This window comes from Pangasianodon hypophthalmus, chromosome 1 (genome assembly GCF_027358585.1).
Source record: "Pangasianodon hypophthalmus isolate fPanHyp1 chromosome 1, fPanHyp1.pri, whole genome shotgun sequence".
Taxonomy (NCBI): domain Eukaryota; kingdom Metazoa; phylum Chordata; class Actinopteri; order Siluriformes; family Pangasiidae; genus Pangasianodon; species Pangasianodon hypophthalmus.
The window spans coordinates 19,187,500-19,213,457 of NC_069710.1; the positions used below are offsets into that span (position 1 = coordinate 19,187,500).

Consider the following 25,958-nt stretch of genomic DNA (forward strand, 5'->3'; position numbering starts at 1 on the left):
TCATATACAAATATATAAGTCATATATTTAACAAGAGTGTAAAAGTATAAAATCCTGCATATCATCTATCACACTTTATCTAGCAAACTTTAATAAGAGATGAACATTTTACAATCACGTAAAGGCTGTCTGTCCTAAAAAAGGTGATATTGTCCCAACAAGTACCTTCTACAGCATAAGTTGAGAAATTCTATTTATTGTAATTTATATTATTATTATTTATATATAGTTATTAATATTATTATTTATTTATACAATTTATTTTTACAATTATCCCTAATTATGTCTGGTAAAATGTTTGACTGGCAAAGTGTACCAGCATGAGCACTATATCTGACAAAAAAAAAAACAACAAATATATAAAGTCAACGAGACAGTAGCACCATTCAGGGAAATCATTTACTGAATTGCCATAAAGATTAACCAACCTGGACCCAGTTTCCCACAAGCATTGTAAAGTTAATTTCATCTTGACTGGTAGAGAGCGTGTTCAATGCGATGCTTGCTCTTCCATTTAATGATGATATTTACACTCACCAGCCACTTTAACAGGAACACCTTTACCTCTGCTCATTCATACAGTTATCCAAGCAGCCAATCATGTGGCATCAGCACATAAAATCATGCCATTACAGCTTAAGCACTCCAATTAAGGTTCTTATCATACATCAGAATGGGGGGGAAATGCGATCTCGTTGACTTTGACCGTGGCATGGTTTGAATGTTTGAATATTTCAGAAACCGTTGATCTCCTGAGATTTTCAGTCAATAGTGAATTCGCCTGGTCTTCCAATCTTTAATTGTCCAGTGAGCCTATGACCACTATAGCCTCAGATTCTTGTTCTTAGCTGAGAGGAGTGGAACCCAATGGGATCTGCTGTTGTAGAAGCCTCAATGTTCAATGTGTTGTGCTTTCTGAGATGCTTTTCTGATCACCACTGTTGTAAAGAGTGATTGAGTTACTGTAGCCTTCCTGTCAGCTTGAACCAGTCTGTCCATTCTCCTCTGACCTCTCTCATCAACAAGGCATTTCTGCCCACAGAACTGCCACTCACTTGATGTTTCTTGTTTTTTGTACCATTCTGTGTAAGCTGTAGAGACTGCTGTCACATGCCAGAGGATCAGCAGTTTCTGAAATACTCAAACCAGCACCAACAACTACGCCATGGTCAAAGTCTCTGAGATCACATTTTACCCCATTCTGACTTTTGATGTGAACATTACCTCCAGCTCTTGACCTGTATCTGCATTAATTTATGTGTTGCGCTGCCTGGGTAAGTGCATGAATGACCAGGGGTGCAGGTGTTCCTAATAAATTGGTCAGTGAGTGCATATTGCAATGCTTTTGGGGCAATTTTGCCAGTTCTATTAAAAAAAAAAAGTAGAGATAGAGTATCTTGGCACCCTTTTTTCTGAATTTAAGTCATTTTAAAATTGAAGTCCAAGCAGCAACACTCCAGTTCTTGGCAGGACGTTTCTCTTTCTTCATCACTTTGCCTCAATAATTATCCATCCAGATTGAGAGCTTAGGGCTCAACAAAGCTGAGCTGCATTGCATTTAGCTTATGTGAATAAGCAGAGCTGGGCTCCAGAATTACTTCTGATGGATATCAGAGTGTTATACTACTACTACTACTACTACTAATAATAATAATAATAATAATAATAATAATAGTAAAAGTAGAGTTAAATTAGAATTCTTGGTGTATTAGTGCTCTAATTATGTGTATTCATGACTACAGTAAAAATAAAAATGATGTCTTCCAGCAGGACATGTCTGATGGAAGACTGATGATCCTTGCCCCTGTTTCGGGTCTTGAGGAAAGTGGAGCCTGACATTTAATCTTCTATGATTTTGGAGAAAAATAAAGTCTGAAGTGGCTTGAAATTTAAGACAGCATTGCAGCTGAGATGAGATTTTTTTTCTCATGTTTTGCTCAGCAAATTTTACTAATTCCTTCTCAAGCAAAAACACTGCTGATGATATACCACAGAAGTGTTACAACAAAAACCTCATGCTTGACAAGTTTTCAAATGTGTAATTCACATATGCACACCATGTATGTGCAAAAAATGTAAAAAATTTCATAACATCATTTGCTGTCCTCTTTTTAAACAAATTTTTAAACATGTATGCTGACACATTTATTTTAAATACTTTTGATTTGTCAATAGCTGAATTCAACTGGGCACAACGGGGGTTACACATACTGTTTAAAAAAAAATCTATAAAATATGAAATTACACAGTCGGTCCAAAAAACATGCATGTCAGCTCTTCAGATTTATTTCTATTATAAGTAAAATACAATGGTCTTCAACAAAAGCAGAGGTGGAAGAACATTTCCTGTTGCAGTAATAAGAACAGAGTTCTGCATTCAGGATCTGTCCATCCTCTTTATTTACACTGTGCAATAACAAAACCCTCAGCGGTTGAAGCAAACAAAGTAGACACATCTCTCATTCCCTTTCTTTCACAATCATAATGGCAATTCAAGGAAATTATTCCGACTACATGTAGATGGCCTGTCCCATTCGCTCGTAGATGTTACTGAAATGACACACTTCATTTCAATAAACAGCCATTGCTTAACAGGTCTTTATGTAACCATTTCCTACTATTGTATGTATGTTGCATATTATACATCAGCTGGTAATAAAACATGGCATTGCATTTGGTGTAACACAGAGCAACATACTGTAGTACGTTTTACTGGGGAAACTGGCTTGAGAACTTAATTCAAGCGTTCATAGGAAAATGATTTCAGACCAGCACCAAGAGTTCTGGGACGTTTTGATGGGGAAAGATGTCCTCGAATTGGGAACCATAAAAAATTTTCAGTGTGACTGTGGAGCAAAGTCGAGACAAAAGTATGTTTGAACACCAGCCAACACACACACACACACACACACACACACACACCTACACACACACACACACACACACACATACACCCCTCATTCAAAGACAGTAAGAACTCAAACAGCTGCTTTTTCTATTTTGAGTATTATGTTTCAGAAAAGTTCACTTTTTTGGACACACTTTCATTTTGGCTAGATCCAATGATCACTGAAAGAGAATTTGCTCCGTTGGATTAAATTAAATCTGAAATCTTCACATCAACTTTTCCTGCAATTAGTTTTTTTTTTCTTGTGCAGTGCGTTGCTTTACATGCACATATACATAAAGGACTGAAACAAAGTGGTGAAGAACTATAAAACCAGGGAGCTGCAGATCCAAAAGTAATAGCTTCACACAGTAAGGGAATATTAAAAATGTCTAAATAGAAATATAAATCTACAATATTCTATATTTATATATATGTATGACACATACAGACACCAAAGTTCTTTTCTTTTCTTTTTAAAAATTGCAAATTAAATGAAAACGGTAGCGTCTCTCTCTTCTCCCCGTTGCATTCCACCACACGCCCCCTGTAGCACATACCATTAAATAAGGCACAAATTTACACAAACAGAATTTGGCTAGTTATTGTTCTTATATTTACACCAAACAGCTACAAAGTTAATAATGATAAAACACATTTGAACATGATGAAAACAGGAGAAGTTCAGATCTGGGGTTAAGTTTGCAATCTGGCATGAGGGGTCAGTTTTCACAGTTTAAGCCCAGTCTTTGAGAAGGAAATTTACACTGATAATCATCTGCAGTGTGGCTTAAACTGCATCAAAGAAACTGGACCATAGTGTTCATGTGTTAGGAGAGCTTAAAAGACATACTGCTTTGGATAAACTCATGAGCTTGATGCACATTTGATTACATTCCTCTTACATACATCTATATTCATAACACTAAATTAAGGACCAATTCATCCCATTTGTAAACAGGCCTAGCAAGAGAATGAATAGTAAATTGTTTTTTTTCTTTTTTAATTTTGACTAGGACACGCTAAAGGTGGGCAGTGCTGCTGCAAAAGTTATGGTAATACAGCTGAAAATGTTATTGCTCATGTGTTCTACCAGGAGATTTAATATTTGTAGGGTAAAATCATAATGAAAGGGCATTTCAACTGCAAGTTTACCTGTCAAAATAAGGCAAAGAGCTACTTTCAGAGGTGATCATCCATTTTATCAGAATACATATACTGTTTAGGTATATGCATACATATACTGTGTAAATATAAACACATATATATACACACATGCATATATATACACGTTTAGAACTGGGATTGATACAGTCCATCAAGTCTACATCAACAAAATAGTTCAATGCGGGAGAGATCAGAATCAGAATCAGGATAAGGCTCAAGCCTAGGTTAGTCTCAGCCTTCAAATTAGTAATACCATAACCAAGAGTTCAGGAGAACACTGAAAAGCAACACTCAACACAGTGGCAGCCTAGAACAAGATGGGCACTGTTCCATTCTCTTCTACTTCCTCACCTTCTATAAGCAAATAGCTGAGCAATACCAATATGGTACAAATATTCATGAGGCACAAAGAAAGGAAAAGAGTCAAGTTCAAATGTAAAGTTGACAACACTGGCAGCCATTATCAGTTCTATTGCAGTTTTTTGTTTTTTTCCTCTTGACTGAATCCATTTCTGAGTGGTGGTGCAGCATTTATTCAAAAAGCTGCCCATAGACAGAACTAAGCAACCTAGACTGGAGTCTAGTCTTGCTCTATGAACAAGTGTAGATTTGTTAGTCTACACACTCTGAAGTGCAAGTGAGGAGTCTGTGGGAGCTCAGTAGTTGAACTTCCCAGCCTGATTTACAGGTGAGGTGGCAGGGATGAAGAGTGGTTTGGGAGGGACATCAGGTTTCAGTGAGGCTGTGCGACGGACCACAGCTCCACGCTGGAGCTCAGGCTGCTCACTGTAGCTGTGCTGGCGCGTCAGGTAGCCATTGGGTATGAGTGGGTGACGTGCATCGCAGCCGCCAGTGGAGTTGACTCGGGCGAGAAGTGGAGGATGGTGCGAGCGACGGCTAAAGCTCGGCTCTCTGCAAACAGCTCCCCCGGCTGACATGAGAGAGTGGCGCTGGGAGGCATGGCGCGAAACCCTCTCCAGTGTGGACTGGTGCTGAGAGGGCATCTCTGGTGGCACATCCATGCGACGTGTCAGGCTGTCTCTGGGCAGTGTGGAGGAGCTGTAGTAGGGAGCTGACTCTGTTTCGGGGATTTGTGGCTGCACGCGGTTGGCAAATGCCATCTGGCCCGAGTTAGCGGACATGGATGAGGTAAGCACGGTGGGGCTCTTCCCGGTCGCAACATTAATCTCGTGGATGTGCTTGAGGAGCTCATCGAGTGAGGTCACATCCACAATCTTGTGTGGGTAGCAGTGCTGCGGCTGACTTGGGACGCGTTCTGCATTGTGTATCTTGCGTTCTTCCAGGTGCACAGAACCACCCAGAGACTGTCGGCTAGCCAAACCATGAGTGAACGGAAAGACCTGCTGAGGAATTCCAGAGCTGGGCCTGGACCCAGCCATATTGTGAGACTTGGGCTCTTTGGCATTGTTACAGTTCTGATTCTTCTCCCACTGGTTCTTGAAGGCCTTCATGCTCTTGATTGGCAGTTCTGGTGTTGAATCAGGTGTGGGAAGGCCAGACAGCTCTGAGGAGTGGTGGTGATGAGGATGGATCAGCTCTGCCATGACACCATGGTGGCCATGTCTTCGCCCTGAGTGATCCTTCCCATTTTGGAAGAAGGAGTTATAGAGCTTTGGAGAAGATACTTCCAGCTTCTCGTCCTTGCCCTGGTTTTCAAGAAGGCCATTCAGCTTTGCCAGACTACGCAGAGACAGAGCATGAGGGATGGGAGCCTCTGGATCCTTGGCCAGTCTCTTAGTCTTGTTTACATTGTAGTTGCAGTAACAGGAGACAAGGAAGCCAGAGAGGAAGGCACCCAAGACGAACGCCACAAGCACACATGCTATTAGCAGAGTGTAGTGAACACTGTGGTTGGACTTGTCAACTTCAGGAGGACGACGAACTCCTGAAGAGAGAGCAATAGAGAAAACACAATAAAGTGAGTGGGGCAAGATCTCGACATGAAAGCACAGCAGGATGGTGATAATGATAGTTTGATTTGGTAAGTCCTCCATCTTGGAGGAAAGACAAGTTATTGCTGCAACTTATTGTTGTTCACTGCAGCAGCAGAAGATCTGATGCTACAAGACATGTACAAGCTTGGCATTCTCTACTGACTAATAAACTTTTTAAGTGTGTTCAATGGATTTACATATGATGATAAGCACTACAGGGTATCCAAACCTTGAAGCCACTTGGGCCAAGCTTAGAAATGAAGCACCTGTCATGCTCTTCTTGCCAAAAAATACACCCAGGCTTGACTACCTGAATCTACAAACAGTACATCAGAAAATAACAACAATAAAATGTATTTACTGCATCACACTTTTGAGAGATGGTCTCAAAAAATAAATCTTAAATTTAAAATACATTACTATGCCTCCTTTTTATTTTAATGGGCTTCTCAGTCTAAGGGCAAAGGTGAGATTCCCACCACATGAAATCTGAGCTAATTAGCAAATCCTTTTCTATTTGCAATTCCATTCTTCCCACAGATGTCTGTCTTCTCTATTCAAGGTCAAGGAAATGTGGACAAACCCTGGCTCTGTAAACAAATCTTTATCATGTTTTCTGCAGAAAAATGCCCTAAACCTTCATGCTAATAAAGAATAAATATTTGTGAGGATAAAAAGTGGTTAAATAATTTACAAAATGTTTCATGGAAACCATTTTATATAATAAAGTGTGGGTGAGGCTGGAGATGGCACAGTGTGTTACAACATTAAACACAGCTGAAAGGCATGCGGATGTTTAAAGTCTGGGACCTGTGCTTAAGCCAGCGGGAGCGATGCACCTGCTTTATTTCACAATGCGGCAGCAGGTAAATACAACAGAGGCAGTATAGTGGCAGTGTGGGTGGTGAGGGAGGGAGAAAATGTGGGAGAGAAAGAGAAAAATGAGAAGGAGGAGGGAAGAAAGTGCTATTGTACTTTCATGCAGCTGCAAGCAAAAGCGCAATTATGAATGCATAATAAGTTTGGGGTACAAGAAAAAAAAAGATAATCTTCCTCCAGGCATCAATACAAACACATTAAGAGAGTAGAGCATGGCATTTCGCTAGCTATCAAATGAAGAAAGCTCTCCTAAATGTTTTTCTTCAGCTGTTTGTAGATGCAAACTGGGAAGAGTTATGGCAAAATAAACTCTGCAATATTCCAGTTTGCCTTGTGGCAAAAGAACACTTTCCCCTACCTTTCTCTTTTCTCTCTCATATACGCCCTCACTGCTTGGCAGAAGAATTATGTAGGTCAGGAAATAGTTAGTAAGACTTGCTCCCACAGAGCATGTTTCTCTTTTTGGCTGTTTTACCTTTTAACAGCTCAATGTTTTGGGAAAAAAAAAGGTAGGACTTTACAGCAACTAGTGTTATGTCTGCTGAGAGAACCAAGAAAACACAGATCTGCTTTTTCTCGCTTTCTTATCTAACCTCTGCTAGTTGAACATTGGTTAGACAGCGATACTCTGACTGAAGAAAAGGAATTTATGAATAATGGAGATCTTCCGTCTCTGGCTCTGACTCACCAAGCCTCTGCAGGGCCCTAAACTATACACATACACAGCCTGGAGTGCTCTGAGGGCTACCACATGCTCTGTGATGAAATGACTCATTCCTGATGCATGTGTACCGTATGTGTATCGCACTAGGGGGCACAAAGAAGGGACGAATCTTATCTGCTCCACACATAAATTGTCAAAACATGTTTGACTCTCAGCCAGGGCTGAGCAGATGCCTATAAAAGATAAATGCTGCCCCACTCACCCTCTCACTGGTAAAGAAACTGTAAACGATCTCTGAAGGCCTAGCAGTTTAAGATAGTTTATGCTAAAGCATGATGGAAGATTTTGCTCACAATCTGAAAAAAAAAAAAAAAAAAAAAATAGTACACGTATAATACTGTACACATATAATCTCCCTGGAGAAAAAAATAAGACACCTTCTCCACCTTAATAACAGCACCAACCCTGTCAGGTAAGAATGCCACCAGTGTCTTGTCAATTTTAGTTTAACCAACTTTTCCACTGACTGGGTGCGCAAGTCAGCTAGAGTTTGTAAAGCCTACTGGTGCTTTATCCTCTCTTCCAGGTAATCCCACAAGTATTCTATGAGAATGAGGTCTGGACATTTTGCAGGCCAGTCAAAGTGTCTCAGTGTTCCATCATGCTCACTGAACAATTCACCCAGAGATTTGGCCCTCTGCACCCTGGGACAAGGAAATGTCCATGTTATAATTTACTTGGACATGATGTACAAGAGGCAACCTCAGATTCTGGCCAACAACTGACAATCTGACTGTTTTATGATAATTTGCATTAACCCAGGTGCACTACTTATTGACGTTGTACACTAATGTGAAGCTACTTCATCAGCTGTTCAAGCCCCTGAGTCTCTGCAATCTGAGTTTTACATTACCCAGTCCTATCTGTGCAAAGTCAACTTGGTACAAAATCCAGATAAGGCCAAAAGTAGTGTTCATAAATGGCTTCCCAGCTAACATCCCTGCCCTTTTAACCTCATACTGATCACCAATTGTCATTTAAACTCACTGTGAAAAACTGTGTCTCTAAAATGAAGGTGAAATTCGGTTTCCTTTATAGGAATAAATCTTGTAAAGAAGCAAGACGGTTGCTAGTCCAGTCATTTTTATTGCCTGTTTTAGACTATGGTGATTCACTGCACATTATTGCCTCTGCCCAATGTCTACATTTGCTGGATAGTGTACATCACTGTGCTTTAGGCTTTATTACTGGCTGCAAATACTCTACACACACCACTGTGAACTCTAGATTCCAATGACCATCATTATAAAAGAAGTCTATACACCCAGTTAAGATTGCAGGTTTTTGTGAAGAGTTATCTTTATAGGACAAAAAAAACCAACTAATTTTAACAGGAGTGTGCAGACTTTTTATACCCAGTGTATGTGTATAGACATACTCACTGGCTTACTTTTATTTACAAATAGACTTGTTCCCTCCTACCTTTACTTATATCTTTCAGATACTCATTGTCAATATGGGTTATGCTCTCCAAAGAAGTTTTAATTCGTTGTTCCCAGTGTCAGGATGGAACTGGGCAAAACAGGATATAAGTATATTTCCCATTCAGCATGGAAAACTGTACAAACTGACCTTAATCTAGCTGAACTGGTTACACTGGGAGAATTCAAATTAAAATCAATTTTAAAGGATATGGAAGCTAGCTTCTTTGGTAAATGTTGCTGGATATAACTGCTATTCTCCACTATTTTTATGATGCTATGCTGACTGATGCTGATTGATAGTATGATCTCAACGAGACTTTTACCTGGTTAAATCTAAATAAATAAAATTATGCTGGCAGAGCTTTTTTTTTTTTAAACATACAAGGTTTCCTTTAGGCTGTTTTGTTTGTCCTTATCATCATCATTATTGTTACCTTGTTTATACACGAGGCAATTCTTGGCACTTGCATAATATGTTCGTGCAATGTGTTAAACAAAGCTAAAGATAACAGAAATGTGTGAAGAACAGGGACAGCCACATTATAGACCATCTGATAGCGGAAAGAGAAAGAGTCGGAGGAGTTAGTGAAGGAAAAGAGAGATGAACATAAGGCAGCTTTAACTAAAAGGTAAGAGAGTGCAGAGACTAAAAATGGTGGAATGAGGGCAAAAGGAAGTGGAGGAGTGGAGGAGTGGAGGAGAAACGTGGAATTGGAAGACAGTGATGGACAGACTGTCAGCCAAGGGTTAGTCTCACTCTCCCTCTCTCTCTCTCCCTCTTTTTCCCTCGCATAGCAGAATCTGTTCTAATGGTAGGAAATAGAAAGCACAAGAATAGATAAAACTATGTTATGTAAGCCTGATAACAGCGAGAGGGAAGTCAATGCGGATTGTGAGAAGTGAGATCTCTCTTAGAGCTAATTTGGGGTGTGACACTTAGGAACACAGTTTTAATGGCAAAAGTCTTAAAAATAGAAATAAATAAGAGCCAACTGCCATGAATTGTGTGTGAGAGCGCATTAGGTGTGCAAAATAGCACACATCTCATTATTACACACGTACACAATACTTCCTCGAATTCTTTTTCATTTTCACACAACTTTCTCTTCAATGTTAGTTACAACAAATTCCCACCCGCTGTCCACACTCTTAAAAATATAGGTGCCAAAAAGCGTTCCTCGAACAATGCCATAGAAGAGCCATTTTCAGTTCCATAAAGAACCTATGGGTTTTTGGACACTAATTCTGCTAGAATAATCATTCTTCGATACAAAGGTCTTCCACATAATGCTAACACATTTGTTTGTTGATCCATCAATCAAACAGTTTGTCTATGGCATCACTGAAGGACATTTTCTGCCATCTTTATTTTTCGAGTTGAAGTCTAGTCTCACAATTGATTCCACCCTTATAAGGTGAGGCCTAAAATGTCCTTCTACTAAACTGTAGTTCACAACTCAACACACTTGGACTGCATTAACTGTCCATTTCTGCATAATACAGAACCCTTAACTGTGGCTAGCATCACTTCAACTCATCCTTCACACTCTTGGGCTTGGAAGTGTGTGCTTATGGAGTCTCTACAATGATCTATTTCGAAATCCATTCTAACGATATACCATCAGGATGAAAGGATGTCATGCCTCTCTGATGAACTTCAGTATAAGCAAAGGGTGACATCGATGATGTTTATTTAGTAGGAACAGGCAAGGATTGCTAAATTATAGTTTTTCTGACATGTTGCTTAATAGAACAATTAACAACCTCTGTCTCTCTAATTCATTTTTAAGGACACGCCTTACTTTTCACTGTTTTCCTCAACTTGAATCGATCCCTGCCACATTTGGCGCAGTGCAGTTTGGGAAGGTATGAGCACAGCAATCAGACTTAAATACAGACCAAAGCAACCACGCTGCTTCTAACCAAACCTGAGTGTGATTAGACTGCAGAAAGTCAAATCACCCTGATTTGACCCAACAGCAGGATGTGAATGAAACACACTGTTTATTTTTACTTGTGAGCAGCAATTTTTTTATTTCTTTATTATTTTTTTTTTTACATTGGAAAGGCAAACTATAATTTGGACCTGGCTATATTCTGAATGTCTGGCCTGAAGAAATGCTGGATCCAGTTCACAAAACTGCTGATGTCATTATTTACAAATTATTTAGCACTGGCTCGGCGTTTTCCATACTCAACTACGCAAACATGTTTCCAGCAACGTCCCTTCCTACACACACTTCAGCTGTCTGGTTTTGTGCAGTGTGAAACGGAACTAGACCAAAAAGAAAAGAACTAAAAGGATATCATATAAAAAGAACTGGAATGTTAAAAAGCACATTACATGGATCTCAGATACAGACCAGTGCCTGGCACTGATGGAACAAAAGCTCATCGAGCTGTTCTCTTTAAGCTTTATTCTCTACTGAGAATAAAAAATACTTAATTCATCTCAGCCACAAGGTTGTCTACTTATAAGAGACTAAACAGACCAGACCAGAAGACCAGAATGACTTCTTTCTCTCAGTATCACATTACATCTCTCGCTCACACACACACTGTCTCATATACATGCAGGCACACACACAAACACACACACACACACGCACACACACACACACACACACACACACACAGACTACATCATGTTAATTTGAGTGAAAATAATTTGACTATTCGTAAGAGTTCAGGTATACTATATACAACAAATCTTTTTTTTATGAGTCCCAAGATATATATATATATATATATATATATATATATATATATATAAAGTCATCAAATATCAATCCTCAGATAGATTCACTATTCCTTGTGGCACTACATTTTTTTATTTTTTTTTGCAAAATGACTTCTGCTTTGTTTATGTCAGGATGAAAGAAAATTACAATCCTGCAAGAGATTTTCATTTGTAAGAACAGCACCTCAAGGAATTTCATACACAAATGAACGGCCCGATTGAAATACATGAAGAACTAATAAACGGTCTTTGTAATTGAGTTCGTTCCTACAGACATAAAAGCTCTGATGTATTAAATAACAAAGTGTATATCTTGTCTGTCAGTAAACCACAACACACAGAATCCCAGTGAGATTTTTGTATCACGACAGTTTTAAGGTTCATGCAGTGTTTGATGCATTATGCATGCAATAACTCAAGGATATATTCAACAACTGAGGAGGCAGGAACACCACAAAAACAACTCTTCTTAAATATGGCACATACTTTTAAATAAGGAGAAAAAGGGAAGTGTTAGGCACATGCAGGTCATGTGTCTGGCTTTCCCACATTACACAGCTAATGAAAGAAGCAGGGCTGGTCCCTCTTGGAGGAAGAGTGGCAATCAGTCAGAACTAAAACCAAAACGAGCAAAAGTGGAGAAGCGTGCAGGATATGGCAGGAGCAGGGCAGTCTACAGGAGCAGGAGATTCTACAGCAGTGCTTTTAACCCTGTTCTCCACCGACAGCCCAGACAAAAAAACTCAAACTTACCTCGAGCTCCAGCATTGTCAAGCTGAAAGATGTAGAATTTGAACTGTATTGCACTTGCATAGAGGTAGAATGAAGTACATTCTGTTTCTATGCCTGCACTGAAATCTAGAGCTCAACTGGAGTTCTACATTTCTTTGGCTGAGCACTGGGTTTACTTTGCCACACAATGAGGGAGAAGGGAGTCGAGGAGAAGAGGAATTGAGGGCTGAACAGAATAAGGTCATTTAGTTTAGAGGAAACACGAGGCGGGTTAACAGCACGCTACTCCGCAGAGCTCGGAGAGAGTGGGGAGGACAGGGACGGGGAGGAGAGGAGGTTAACATGTTTGGAAAGAACAAGCGCATTACCTGGATTACACACTGTGTGGACCCTCAGTTCACACTAAACTCTGTGTTTTACTGTGTTGATGACAGCAACCATTACCTTTTATGCTCTATGTGTGCTTTCACTGCTGTATTATGTTTTTTTTTTGCTGTAAACAGTTAATACAGTAATAACTGGCACAGCAAAACAAGTCACTTACTCTTAGTATTAAAAAGAAAAAAAAAAACGTGCACAGCCTGTATTTTTCTCACTTTATGTTCTTTCTCATAAGGTATTAATAACCACGGGGCCAAGGGGCTTTTAAACAGTTCAGCTCGAGTTCATGTCCGGTGTCCTCTGCTCTCTCTCAGTCTAATGAGCCCCAGACACAAGCATCCTGCTCCCGATTATGAGTCCAGCCTCCTCCTGCACACGCACAAATTATCGGAGGACAGGAGTCTTCGGAGAACCCTGGTTCACTTCATTTGAATTCATAAATGGCCTGCGAGTGTGTTTAAAATAGCTATGGTAGCGGATACAAGTCGCAGACACCTCTGGGCAGTAATTGGTGCAAGTTTCCTTTCTGCTGGAACCTGAGGCATCATTATAGGTTATAGGTGGGTTATATTATAGCCCAGGTGGGTGTCTGGAATGTGTAATTGTAAAGCAGACCTTAACCTGTGCTCCCAATTTACTCCTTTTACATATAATAGCCCAGACTGAAACTAGGGATGAAGAACGTGCATCATACTATAAATGCATCAAACTGGTCTTTGTCCCTAGACTATAATTTATAGTCTTATGTTCCATTTATATTGCATAGACCTATGCCTTATCTCACTTTGCTTGTGTTTGGGTTTATGATGCTTTCATTGAGTTTATATATATCAGAAATTTTCTGTTAAAAATGGGAAAAGGGAAGTGATTTCAAGCAGGATGTCATGCTATTTTTAAATGGTGTTCGGATAGAGAGATTTTCTATTTGGCCACTGATTATTTTCTGATATATGCTGCCATATTAAAGCTGTCTCTCTGTCTCTGAACTATTTGTAGTTTCAGATCTTCAGGCTAAGGATCAAACCAAAAGTGTGAGAAAGATGGGGGAAGCTGATAGACGAAGATTAGATTAGATTAGATTAGAAGATTAGACAGGCTAAATGGCAGGATAAAGAGAGATTTGTAGACTTTAGAACTGAACAGAAAATGTTTAATAAGTGAAATACTGTATAATGTTTATAATCCCTTCACTTCACTCCGAGTTTTCCTCTCTTGGCATATTGATATTCGCGCCGCCTGTCTCAGCTCGGCTGCTGAAACACATCACCCACCCAAGTTTTTTTTTTTTATTAGCCAGTGCCCGTCGGCTTATTTATTTGTTGCTGGCATTCTCATTATGGGTTGAGTGGATGATCATAGCAGCAACAGTGAGAGTGTATGAGAGCGGCACAGAGCTCAGCAGGAACAGGATTTATGAGCTCCTCTTCACACAGTGGAGGAGCTCCATTAGGAACCATGGGAAAAACGCACCCTAATGGTTAAACGCAACAAGGCAACACATTATGGGATATTATGGATTATGAAAAGAAGAGGGAAATTACTGTTTTGGGGTTTTAATGGTTTATCATCTTTCACAGTCAATAATTTAGTGTAATTTAAGCAATAAATATAGATTAGAAGCTCACAGACAGCATAAATTGTTTTATACTTACTAGGGAAAGCTCTGTTTAGTTGCGGAAGTCAGCATGCTGCATATTAAATCTCTCATTGAAAGATAAAGAATTTAGCTAAAAAGCATCCTCTCTTGATATTTCCTAATTATTAACAGTGTTTCATAAACACTGTAATTTATTCAAATTTTGTCTAAAATGTATCACACATGGTAGGGTCTTTTCCCTCAAAAACAGGTATAGTATGTATTAGGGTTTTTTTACTTTTTTTTTAATTGCCTTTATATATTAATTATATATTCATTATATACTTATGTTAAAACAATAACTAATAAATACTAATATACTGAGCACACCTAACACTGTTCAATTACCTTTAATTTCTTTCTTTCTTTTAAGACATATCAGTTCTGACCTCTCCATCATTTTGTAAGTGTGTGTGTGTGTGTGTGTGTGTGTGTGTGTGTGTGAAGCTGAGGGCCACACAGCAGGATCCAGTACAGCGCAAGAGAGGTCAAACTGAAGAAACTTTAGAACCAGAAGACAGATAGCAGATTTAGAGCCTCTCGCTGCCCCCTTACCCTCCATCTCCACACTGATTGGCTCCAAGCTAGGGGAGCCCCGCCCTCCCCGCTCCCCCTCCGCAGGGTGGGTACCTTTCTCAGAGACACTTGGCCCTTTAGGCAGAGCTGGTCCCTGAATGGTTGGGCTGGCGCTTGTGGGTGAGGTCTTTCCTGTGGTTGTGTTGGAAGGGGCAACAGAGTAACCAGTCAGTCAAGTCCTTTAAGTGCATCATATTAACATACAAAAAAAAAAAAAAAAACAATGTTTATGTCAATATTCTGTGTACATGCAGCAAAAAAATGAAGTCGCTAAAACATCAAATTAAAAACATCAATATTATTTTCACTGCTGAAAGCGGTCCATATGAATGATCTTACTCTGTCTTCAGGAAGAGGTTCATGCTTGTAATATTTAAAATGTTTTCCTGTCTTTCCTGTACAAAGGCGATTGTCTCTCCCGGGGGAATCCTTAAAGGTTCTGTGTAGAACCCTACAACAGAGGGCTTCCCTTTCAGAAAAGGTGCCAACTAAAAGCCCTTTAGAAAGCTATAACCATTAACCTTCCAAAGAACCCGTGAGAAGCAAGAGTGCAAGGCTAATTAAAGTTCACTATAGCACTAGCAGCAGGAGCACATTGAGGTTATTGTTGTGGATTATGTTGTTGCTCCAGCAGCCATTTGCATCAGTAGAATATTAAGTTTGATATGGAAGTTCCAGTGATTTCACACTGCAGCAGTGTGAAGCATTTCTGTTCTGCCTCCCATTCATGTTCTATGGATGGGGATTGTAGGAGCGAGAGCAGCACAAAGAAGGCGCTGTAGTATCTATCTCCTGAACACATGATAACAGTATGACAAAGACTGAAAATCACTTCGCAAAGATTTCCGAAAAAAGAAACGGATATAAACTCGTAATTTATTCAATACTCAAATGAACAGCGAGCGGGAGATAAATACAAAAGGTTTGTGCATGCACTCAGCAGGACATTTGGAATTTAATTAAGTTTAAGAACACAGGGCCTATCCTAAAGCCTTGGTACAGCTGATTCTAACCTCAATTTCAGCGGTGTGCAGATCCAACCTACAACTCCAACCCTTTTCTGTCTCTGGACAGCTAGAATCACTTGTTTTTAGAGACAATGGCAAACTGTTGGTGAAGGAAGAGTTTCGTTTTATAACTGCGTAACCATATGATAAGCGTTAGTTTAAACCTTGCACTGTATAGAATTTGGATTGAAATACAGACACTTTACGTAAGCTCAATTTGCTGTACATTTTATTACCTAACTCTTTCCTGCTGAGTAAAGAGCTAGTTACACAGATTACTACAAAGATAGCTTATCCTAGCTTGATCTCTCTGATGTATTTGTGTTAAAGTGTATTTATTGCAAGTGGCAATATCTAAAGATTGTAGACAATGTTGTACCTGCTAGGATGCATTTGTCAGTTTTAAGTTGAAACAATGTAAAATGTTTAGTAGTTTGTAAAAACAAAGGCAGCTTACTTAAACTAGGCTATGATAAAACCTAAGTTCAACATGCACATCTGGCTGCAGGTGTTAAAGCACTTTCTAGAGCAGAACTTGATCTAGGAACACATGGCCAGCTAGAAATCCTGCTTCCTGATCCCTCTCTGCTTCTAACAGGCTGCAGATCTTCTTAAGCTTTTCAAACTATCTTCTTATGGTCTTATATCTTCTTCTCAAACAATTTTACTCCCTTCCAGTGTCTCTACATTTTGAATTTGCACAATTCTGAATTTTCACTACATTACTTGACACTCAATAAGACTAGCTTTGAGGGCCTCCCCATCTTTAATACTGCATCAGTTCTGCAAAAAAACATTCCATATCCTTCAGCCAAGACTGTGTTAATTATTGATGCGTTGGTAAAGTTCCTGTTCTCAAATGATGAGTGTCCTTGAACGCAGGCAAAGTAGAGGGGCTCCCAAGATTGACTGGTGGTTAATGAGCTGCCTTTATACTATTTCCATGTAACCAGCCAGTTCACCAGCTGCCACACACATGCACAGACATTTGTAACTCTTTCTTTGTACTGTATTTCCATTAACTTGTGATTAAGTGACTTAAACACCCTTAACCTTAACCTCATTAAACACACATAAAAGCTGCAATTTTCGTTCAAAAAAAAAAAAAAATACCAGACAAATGTCCTCACATCATCATGGGGACATTTGGTCCCTGTAAAGAAATAAAAACCTGCTCCATACACACAATTTATCTATTTTTTTGGCAGTTCATCAGGCTAGTTCCAATCAGGCCTGTCAGCGTGTTATCTGCACTAGGCAAATGGAGCCTGCGCACTGGGGGAGCTGAGGCTGGCACACCAGCACGCTACAATCCTGAGATACGTTATTACTTTCATTTATTATCATTCAACTCTCTGGCTCTTTACACCGCTGGGGGGGAAATGACAGAATATGACAATGGTGACTGAGAACAGTTTCATTGTGTGTGCTGCTGAAAATGTGAAAAAGCTCTACTTTTTCTCAGTAGAGCTGTGTTATCAAATAGCACAGAGGCCAATCAAATGCCAATTCTTTGGTTTTTGCTATTTGGGTTTGAAATCAAAAGATGAATATGGCACGATAGATCAGAATTTCAGTTTTCATTTCCCAGTATTTACATCTAGATTTGTTAAACAACTTAGGACATGGCACCTCTGGTGGCAGACCAGCCAGTTTTTGCCAAGCAAAAGCACTGGAACAAATAGTCTTAAAGTAAAGTAAATAACACTTAATATTCAGTTGCATATCCCTTGCTTGCAATAACTGCATCAAGCCAGCGACCCACTGACATCACCAAACTGTTGCATTCTTCTTTTGTGATGTTTTTCCTGGCTTGTACCGCAGCTTGTTTCAGTTGTTGTTTGTTTTGTGGTGTTTCTCTCTTCAGTCTCCCCTTCAGGAGGTGAAATGCATGCTCAATTGGGTTAAGGTCTGGTGATTGATGAAGTCATTTGTTCTGTTGGCGGGGTGTTTTGAGTCATTTTCATGCTGCATGATGAAGTTCCTCCCAATTAGACTGGATGCATTTCTCTATAAATTGGCAGACAGAATGTTTCTGTAGACTTCTGAATTCATTCTGCTGCTACCATCATGGGTTACCTCATCAATAAAGATTAGTGAGCCCGTTCCAGAAGCAGCCATGCAAGCCCAAGCCATGACACTTTCTCCCAACCTGCTTGACTGATGAACTTGTATATTTTGGATCATGACCACATCCTTTCTTTCCCCACACTTTGGCCTATCCATTACTTTGGTAGAAGTTAATCTTGGTTCCAGAACTTTTGTGGATAATCTGTGTATTTCTTTGCAAATACCAGTCTGGTTCTGCTTCTGATTCTTACTGCTGATGAGTGGTTTGCATCTTGTGGTATGGCCTGTATATTTCTGCTCTTCGTCGAATGGTGGATTGTGATACCTTCCTGTGGAGGTGGTTGGTGATGTCACTGACTTTTGCTTTTGGGTTTTACTTCACAGCTCTCACAATCTTTCTGTCATCAACTGCTGCTGTTTTCCTTGGTGACCTGTTTGATGTCTGGTTGTTACACCAGTTACTGGAACACCAGTGGCTTCTTCCTTTTTCAGGAAATTCCAAATTGTTGTATTGGCTATGCCCAATGCCTGTGCAATGGATCTGATTGATTTCGCCTCTTCTCTCAGCTTCAAAATTGCTTCCTTTTCTCCCATAGACAGCTCTCTGGTCTTCATGTTGGCTTATCCTTTTTAACAACAAATGGAGTCTTCACAGGTTCAAACCAAAAGTAGACATTCAGAGCTATTAATTGTTTAAACAATCAATCTAACAGGGCACACCTGGGCAACAAGAAACACCTGTCAGTCAAATGTTCCAATATTTTTGAACACTTGAAAAATAGGTGGGTTCAAACAAAAAAGTGCCAGGTTGTAAATCTGTTTAACACATCTAGATGTAAATATCAGGAAATTAAAGCTGAAATTCTGATCTATCCTCTCATTCATTTTTTGATCTCAAACCCAAAAGTCTTTAGTGTACAGTAAAAACAAAAGAATTGGCCTACTTTCAGAGGGGACTGTATGTGTGTGGGGAACAGAGGGGGGGAGAGAGAGAGAGAGAGAGGAAGGGGAACAGAAGTCTGACAGTGTAATGCTTCAGCTTAGTAAGGGGGTGTTTCTCTGCATTAAAATAACTGCTCTGTGCTATGAGTTTTGTCATAGAATAAAGAAACACCCGGTAAACTAAATAACCTGTTTTATGGAGCTCTAGAAAAGCTGTGACTGCATGCGGGATGAACAAAATTAATCAGCGGAGGAGCTCCCATAGTGTACCCTCTCTCCACCTCACTCGTCCTGATTGACACTACAGCATAGATGTGGACACCTGGACTGCGTCTTTTCTTTGTCACATTTACTGAGAGACTGCAACAAGCTTCATGAATGCAGAACAGCTTGTTTTTGTGCAGAATGTGAGCGCTGAGGCTGGAATGGTAAGTAATTCTCAGCTGTCCAACAGAATAAGAGAGTCGATTGTGTATTTGTGTGTGTGTGTGGTTCGGCAGACAGCAGCAGTGCTGTCCGTCTGTCAGAATGTGCTGTTGATGTGCTTCAGGACAATAACTCTGAGGCCATGACCCACCTGCCAATGTGTCTGCACTGAAAACCTCACATGCTGCAGCATTCTCACACACACACACACACAATTGTGTCAAATACTATTAGCTGATTATTGCTCAGTGCACTCTTTTCCACACCCATGATGACACACCACACACTGATTGTGTTCACCACTCAAGTTAAAAAACTCAGCATGTGTATGTGTTCCAGCTGAACTACAGCAATGGAACTCAGTCCTGCAGCCTGAGTTTATAGGCATTAAGCTCCCTGATGCCCATTTCTGTGTTTGTATATATTGATCTGGAATGATGGCATCAATAACAGTGTGTGAGAGCATAGCTAAAGCGAGTTGTGGGGTAATTTCAGAGGTGAGAGTGGGGTAAATTGACTTACACTCGTATCAAAGCAATATGCTGTAATACATCTAGCATTTGCACAGTCAACCTTGGAGTGTCGTCAAATAAAATAAGAAATGCACAAGCAATATGTAGACATTATCTAAATAAAAGAAGGAACCTGGTTTCTTTTGAACAAGCCAATGGAGCTGAAATGCATGTATCTGTTTGAAAGAGTGAGGAATAAAAAGCTAACAGCACAGCTGATGAATAGAATGATGAATATGTGTAAGTGTTGAATGGAGACAGTTTGTGTGGTTTAAAGCAATGAGGGAAGTAACTGACCATATGCTGAATCCAGTGCAGGGTTCTGCTTTCGTGTGGTTGCCAAGACGTCTAGAATTAAGGGAGAAAAATTAAAATATTAATCAGAATCAGAATCAGAATTACCTTTATTGCCAAGTACCGTGGGTTTACAAGCACAAAGAATTCGTCTTGGTGTACTGGTGCTTAGAAATAACAGCAAAATTCAAGAAATAAAAATAATATTAATAAGGTAAACACATATAAATATAGAAATATAATTGCAGGATGTGCAAACGTGGGCCAGTGCAAATGCTCACAGTTTGAAGTAAGAAGGTGCAGTATAGCAGTCTGAGTTGTGTGCGTTAACGCATATGAAACAGCAAAGTGGGGTTTTTCGTTAATGTAACATGTAATGTCCATGGAGGTGGATAAGAGACCATGGTGGGTCCTGGGTATTGTTGATAAGGCCAGTTGTGGATGGAAAGAAACTGTTTTTGTGGCGGGAGGTTTTAGTCTTGGTGGACCGCAGCCTCCTGCCAGAGCGGAATGCCTAGAAAAGTTTGTGTCCAAGAGTTATTTTATATTTTTAAACTCGGCTAGATTTCTGGAATATTTGTGTTGTGTGCTTGGGTCTGTTTCGCCTGTTAAGACTTATTATTAGCATCTGCCTCAGGTGGTCCAATCACAAGTGGACAGCTGAGACGGATAGCTGTTTACATCAGGAATTTTTATGTGTCTGGAAACAGTCTCCACTGACCACTTGTGATCACATTTATTCAGTAGCAGGGTTGCCAAATAGGTCAAAAGCTCCCCAGAACACCGTAAAACTAGACCCAGAAGTAGCCAAAACCAAACAAAAACTCAAACTGTTTATATTTAGCTAGTGGATGTTATCCCTTTTCTTGTTATTCCTAATCAAATTCTCAGGTGCTCAGATTAGTTGATGAAAGCTATATTTATACTGTCATCTAACTGGGTGGCATTTTATGGAGGTTTTGCTCATCTAATCATGTTTCAAGTGCTTCCAACAATCACAAACAAATAGACAGGGAAGTAATAATCAAAATAAAATGTGAGTTGCTTACGCAAGTGCACATGGCAAGAGCTCGGGTATGTTCTGTCAAGGATTAAAAAAAAAATCAGTCCCTCAAAATAGCTCTAACTATCTTTACAGTGCACGGGGCTGTAAACTTAAATATACTGTCAAATATCAAATAGACAGTTGGGCTCATAAGTTTACGTATGCCTTGCAGAATCTGCAAAATATTAATAATTAAAAAAAAATAAGAGGGATCATAAAAATTGCATTTTTTTAGTACTGCCCTGAATAAGCTACCTCACATAACAGATGTTTACATATAGTCCACAAGACACAATAATAACTGAATTTACACAGATGAACCAGTTCAAAAGTTTACATACGCTTGATTCTTAATACTGTGTGTTATTACCTGGATGATCAAAGACTATTTTTATGTTTTGTGTTAGTAGATCATGAGTCTGTGCTGAGCAGTTAAACTGCCCACACTTACTAAGAAAAATCCTCCAGGTCCTGCACACTATTTTGTTTTCCAGCATCTTCTGCTTCTGCATATTTGACCCCTTTCCAACAGTGGCTATATGATGGTGAGATCCATCTTTTCACACTCAGGACAACTGAGGGACTGATACACAACTATTGCACAAAGTGCAAAGATTCACTGATTCTCAAGAAGGCAACACGATACATTAAGAGCCAGGGGGTGTAAAATTTTGAGCAGGATGATCGGTGTAAATTGTTATTATTTTGTCTTCTGGGAAACATGTAAATGTAGCTTCTAAAGGGCAGTACTAAATGAAAAAAATAAGATATTTAAACAAAATAATAGTGATGCTTATGTTGAGAATGGTAAGAAGAAGCACGCATATGAGAGGAGACTTTATGTAGCTGGTATGCACATTTTAATAGTGATTTAATGAATTTATGAATTTAATTGAGAAAAATTCCCAAGCCCCAGACGAAAAAAAACACATCTTGATACATTATGCATCAACTGCATGGTTCATACATTACAAATGAAATGTATCAGGTCTGAACAGGGATTAAACTCATTTAGGCTAAATGTGTACAGAGGCTATATACTAGGACACTGGGGGTTTGTGCTCACCGTGGCAGCTGTCGGGATACTCTGAGTAGCCATACTCCACATCCTGCTCAAACCCCGATCTGAAAAAAGAAAGAGACAAACAGGAGAAAAGGACAGAATTATTACCTGCATCATCCCTTTCTTTCCCCGCTCCCTTAATTGCCTGTGCTGTCAAGTACAGGACAACAGACCTGTTGTCTATCTGTCTGAGCTCGGATAACACTAAAAAGGAAATGCAATTTGTTTGCTGTCTTTTCAAGGTCGACTCTTTTGGCAGAGGCGGTTGGGCAAATGAATGGCAGACAAGGAATGGATGCATGCCGTCATCTGTTATGCTGCGGAAGCCATCTTATTCTCATGGTGGCAGGAATTATGAAAAGAAACACTCAAAAATCAAGAAACATTTAAAAGAGCGCACATGCTCCCTGGAGCTGCGAGACTATTACAGAGATTATTTAACTGCAATTATTAGGTATGGTATTGTGACTGCAATTATTAATTGCAATTAGCAGCAATTATTTCCAACCTAGTCACAGTGCATTTGTCAGGCTGCGTGAACACCTGTGCAACACTCAACAGGAAGATCTGAATTGGGTTCTTACTGAGATTCATGGAGCGCACAATGAAAAATCTGTTCCATGTGGCATAGCTCTAATTTCTGATGATTGCTTGTGATGTAGTGAGGATGCTAATGGATGGAAAGTATTGATTACGAGAGTCTGACAATTATTTAACTGCACAAGACAAAAATCACAATCTAATAAGTTATGGAGGTTTTACATGGGTACATGGGTACACCCTTGAGAATTAATGATACCCTTCATGAAAATGAGTAAAAATATAATCATTAAATAAATAATACACTTATTATGTAATAAGTAATATTTTGAGCTCAAACCTACGAGGACATTACATAGTTTTATTTAGACAAGTATTCCAAATTTTTTAAGAAGCGTAATTTTGTATAAAAACACTGGTTCCAAACTTATCAGCACCCTTACAATTAATAGTTTCTCGCACCTGCTCTGAACAGAATAACAGCACTGAGGCTTATGCTTCATGTTTAACCACGTCTAACAAGGTTGGAGACACATGTGGAGGGATTTTGGTCCACTCCTCCATGCAGAACATTTAAAACCCCTTAATAATCTTAGGTTTGTGTATAATGTGGAATTCTCTCTTCAATTCAGACCACAGGTTTTCAGTACAATTCACCTTCAGAGATTGAGACAGTCATTGCAAAACAGTGATTTTATCTTTCTTTTACCATTTTTGTGTTGCTTTGGAAGTATGTTCGGCTTTGGCCAGGCCTGAACCTTCTGCCAGAGGCAACCAGGTTTCGGGATGAAATATGGTACTTAGCAGAATTCGTGATGATTAATCTGCAGAAGAGCCCCTAAACCACCAGGCACAAAACAGCCCCAAAGCACCATTGATCCATGTTTCACAGTGGGTATTAGGTGCTTTTCCTTCTGTTCAGTCCCCATTTGATGCTAAGCATTATGATGTTGTGTGCATGACCAGTAAGTTTGTTTTTGGTCTCTTCTGACCACAGCACATGATGCCAGTTGGAGTTCTAATGACACTTGATGAAGTTCATGTGCTGCAGTTTGAATGATTCTCTCAGGAAGGCCTTCTTTCTTGCAATGATTACAAACTGCTAGTTGATAGTGGCATTCAGCAGTTAATTTTGAAAAAAGCTGACAATAAGTAAATCGGTGGTCATGGATTTCAGGCTCTGAATAAAGAGTGCTGAGACTAAGCATATCGATTTGATGGTGGAACTGATACAAATGCTCAAAAGTCTTTTATTTGGTGTTTTGCAGTTTCACAAATTCTCACTGGCATTTAAGCTGTCACCTCATTTTATCACTCTGAACAATTAGGGTTGATTTGGGCTGTAGAGTCTCGTGAGGCCTCTATTGTGATGTCTAAGGAGAATACATGTCAGTCTTTTAAAAAACATGCTCACCAGAATTATTGGAATCCTTCATAAAATGAGCAGAAATGACTGCATACAATTACATCACACACATAATTCAAATTTTTCACTTAAACAACAGGAAAACTATTTATCTTTCTCTCTAACAAAAATCATTTACATTGCAACTATTTTTAAATAATAGCAATTTCCGCCAAAATACATTCATTATTGCCTTAATATTTTAAACACTTAATATTTTATACACACAGAATTTCCCTCTAAACCCCATCTCAATTTCCAATTAGTCTGAGGGTGTATCACTGCTGCAAGCAAGTTAAGTATTTAAATGGATGTTTTACTGGACCATTCATCTGTTGCAAAAGATAATATTCTCTACACAAACACAATACTGAGATACACTATATGGCCAAAAGTCTGTGGTCACCTGACCATCACACCACATGTGGTTCTTCCTAAAACTGTTGCCACAAAGTTGTAAGCACACAATTGTCTAGAATGTCTTTGTATGCTGTAACCTTACAATTTCCCTTCACTGGAACTAAACATGTTCCAGCATGACAATGCCCCTGTGCACAAAGCGACTCAAAGACATGGTTTGCCAAGGCTGATGTGGAAGAACTCGAGTGGCCTGCACGGAGCCCTGACCTCAACCCCACTGAACACCTTTGGGATGAACTGGAACACTGACTGTGTGCCAGGCCTGCTCGCCCAACATCAGTGCCCGACATCGCTAATTGCTCCTGTGGCTGAACGGGCAAATCCCCAAAGCCATGCCCCAAAATCTAGTGGAAAGCCTTCCCAGAAAAGTGGAGGTTATTGTAACAGCAAAGTGGGACTAAATCCTGGAATGGAATGTTCAAAAAGAACATATTAGTGTTATGGTCAGGTGTCCACAAACATCTGGTCATATAGTGTACATGCTTGTCTGGGTCTTATTTGGTGACATAGTTGACATGGCTTATATTCATGGTACTGGATATTAGTTGTCAGTCACAACACCAACTTTGTACTCTGCTTTCATGGTGCGCTGGATTGGTTTCGAAATTGTATACTAAGCACAAAGTCTCCCCCCCCAGCCTTTTCACTAGTGTCTCCAAATGCGTTATTGTGTGTGAAAAAAATTACATCTTAGCAAGTGGATATACCTTGAATAGAGCCATATTTAGCTAGTATTTCCAATTATAAAATTATAAATAAAACAAATGTATGATTATTAAGCATATTTCTAGCCATTTTTTTTTTTTTTTTACTAATTTCATACCTGAAAAGTCTTGTGTTTTACTGGCAGATAATTGTCCTCATTTTTACCATTTATTTCTAGAAAGAAGCAACATTATCTGCCAATAGAATACGAAAATGTAAAGCTTGAAATTAATACAAATATCTACAATTAGGTTTAATAATCTTATATTTGGTTTCGTGTAATCTTATAATAGAAAATACTAGATATATTTGACTGCATTCAAGATATTTTCACTTGCTAAGATGTCATTTTTTGCAGTATAGAGATCATGTCTGGCCCTGTGAGACTACTCAATAGTTTAATTTCAAACTGTCCATATGATTAATGT

The 25,958-nt window shown here is 39.3% G+C and overlaps 1 protein-coding gene across 6 annotated transcripts in view; it reads right to left on the bottom strand.

The window, feature by feature from the left end:
- Positions 1 to 2,264: 2,264 nt before the first annotated feature.
- sema6e (sema domain, transmembrane domain (TM), and cytoplasmic domain, (semaphorin) 6E) overlaps positions 2,265 to 25,958 on the bottom strand; it is a 123,331-nt gene continuing 99,637 nt past the window's right edge. For 3 of the 6 annotated variants that reach the window (XM_034303574.2, XM_034303576.2, XM_034303571.2), the window contains 4 exons: positions 22,464 to 22,522; positions 20,356 to 20,406; positions 15,081 to 15,233; positions 2,265 to 5,960 (listed from right to left, as the gene is read on the bottom strand). In XM_034303574.2, coding sequence (XP_034159465.2) covers positions 4,711 to 5,960; positions 15,081 to 15,233; positions 20,356 to 20,406; positions 22,464 to 22,522 — 1,513 coding nt within the window. In that variant the 3' untranslated portion in view covers positions 2,265 to 4,710. Of the gene's footprint in view, positions 5,961 to 15,080; positions 15,234 to 15,254; positions 15,281 to 20,355; positions 20,407 to 22,463; positions 22,523 to 25,958 lie in introns of those variants that run through there. The other 3 variants (XM_034303580.2, XM_034303584.2, XM_053232216.1) reach the window with 3 other exon arrangements.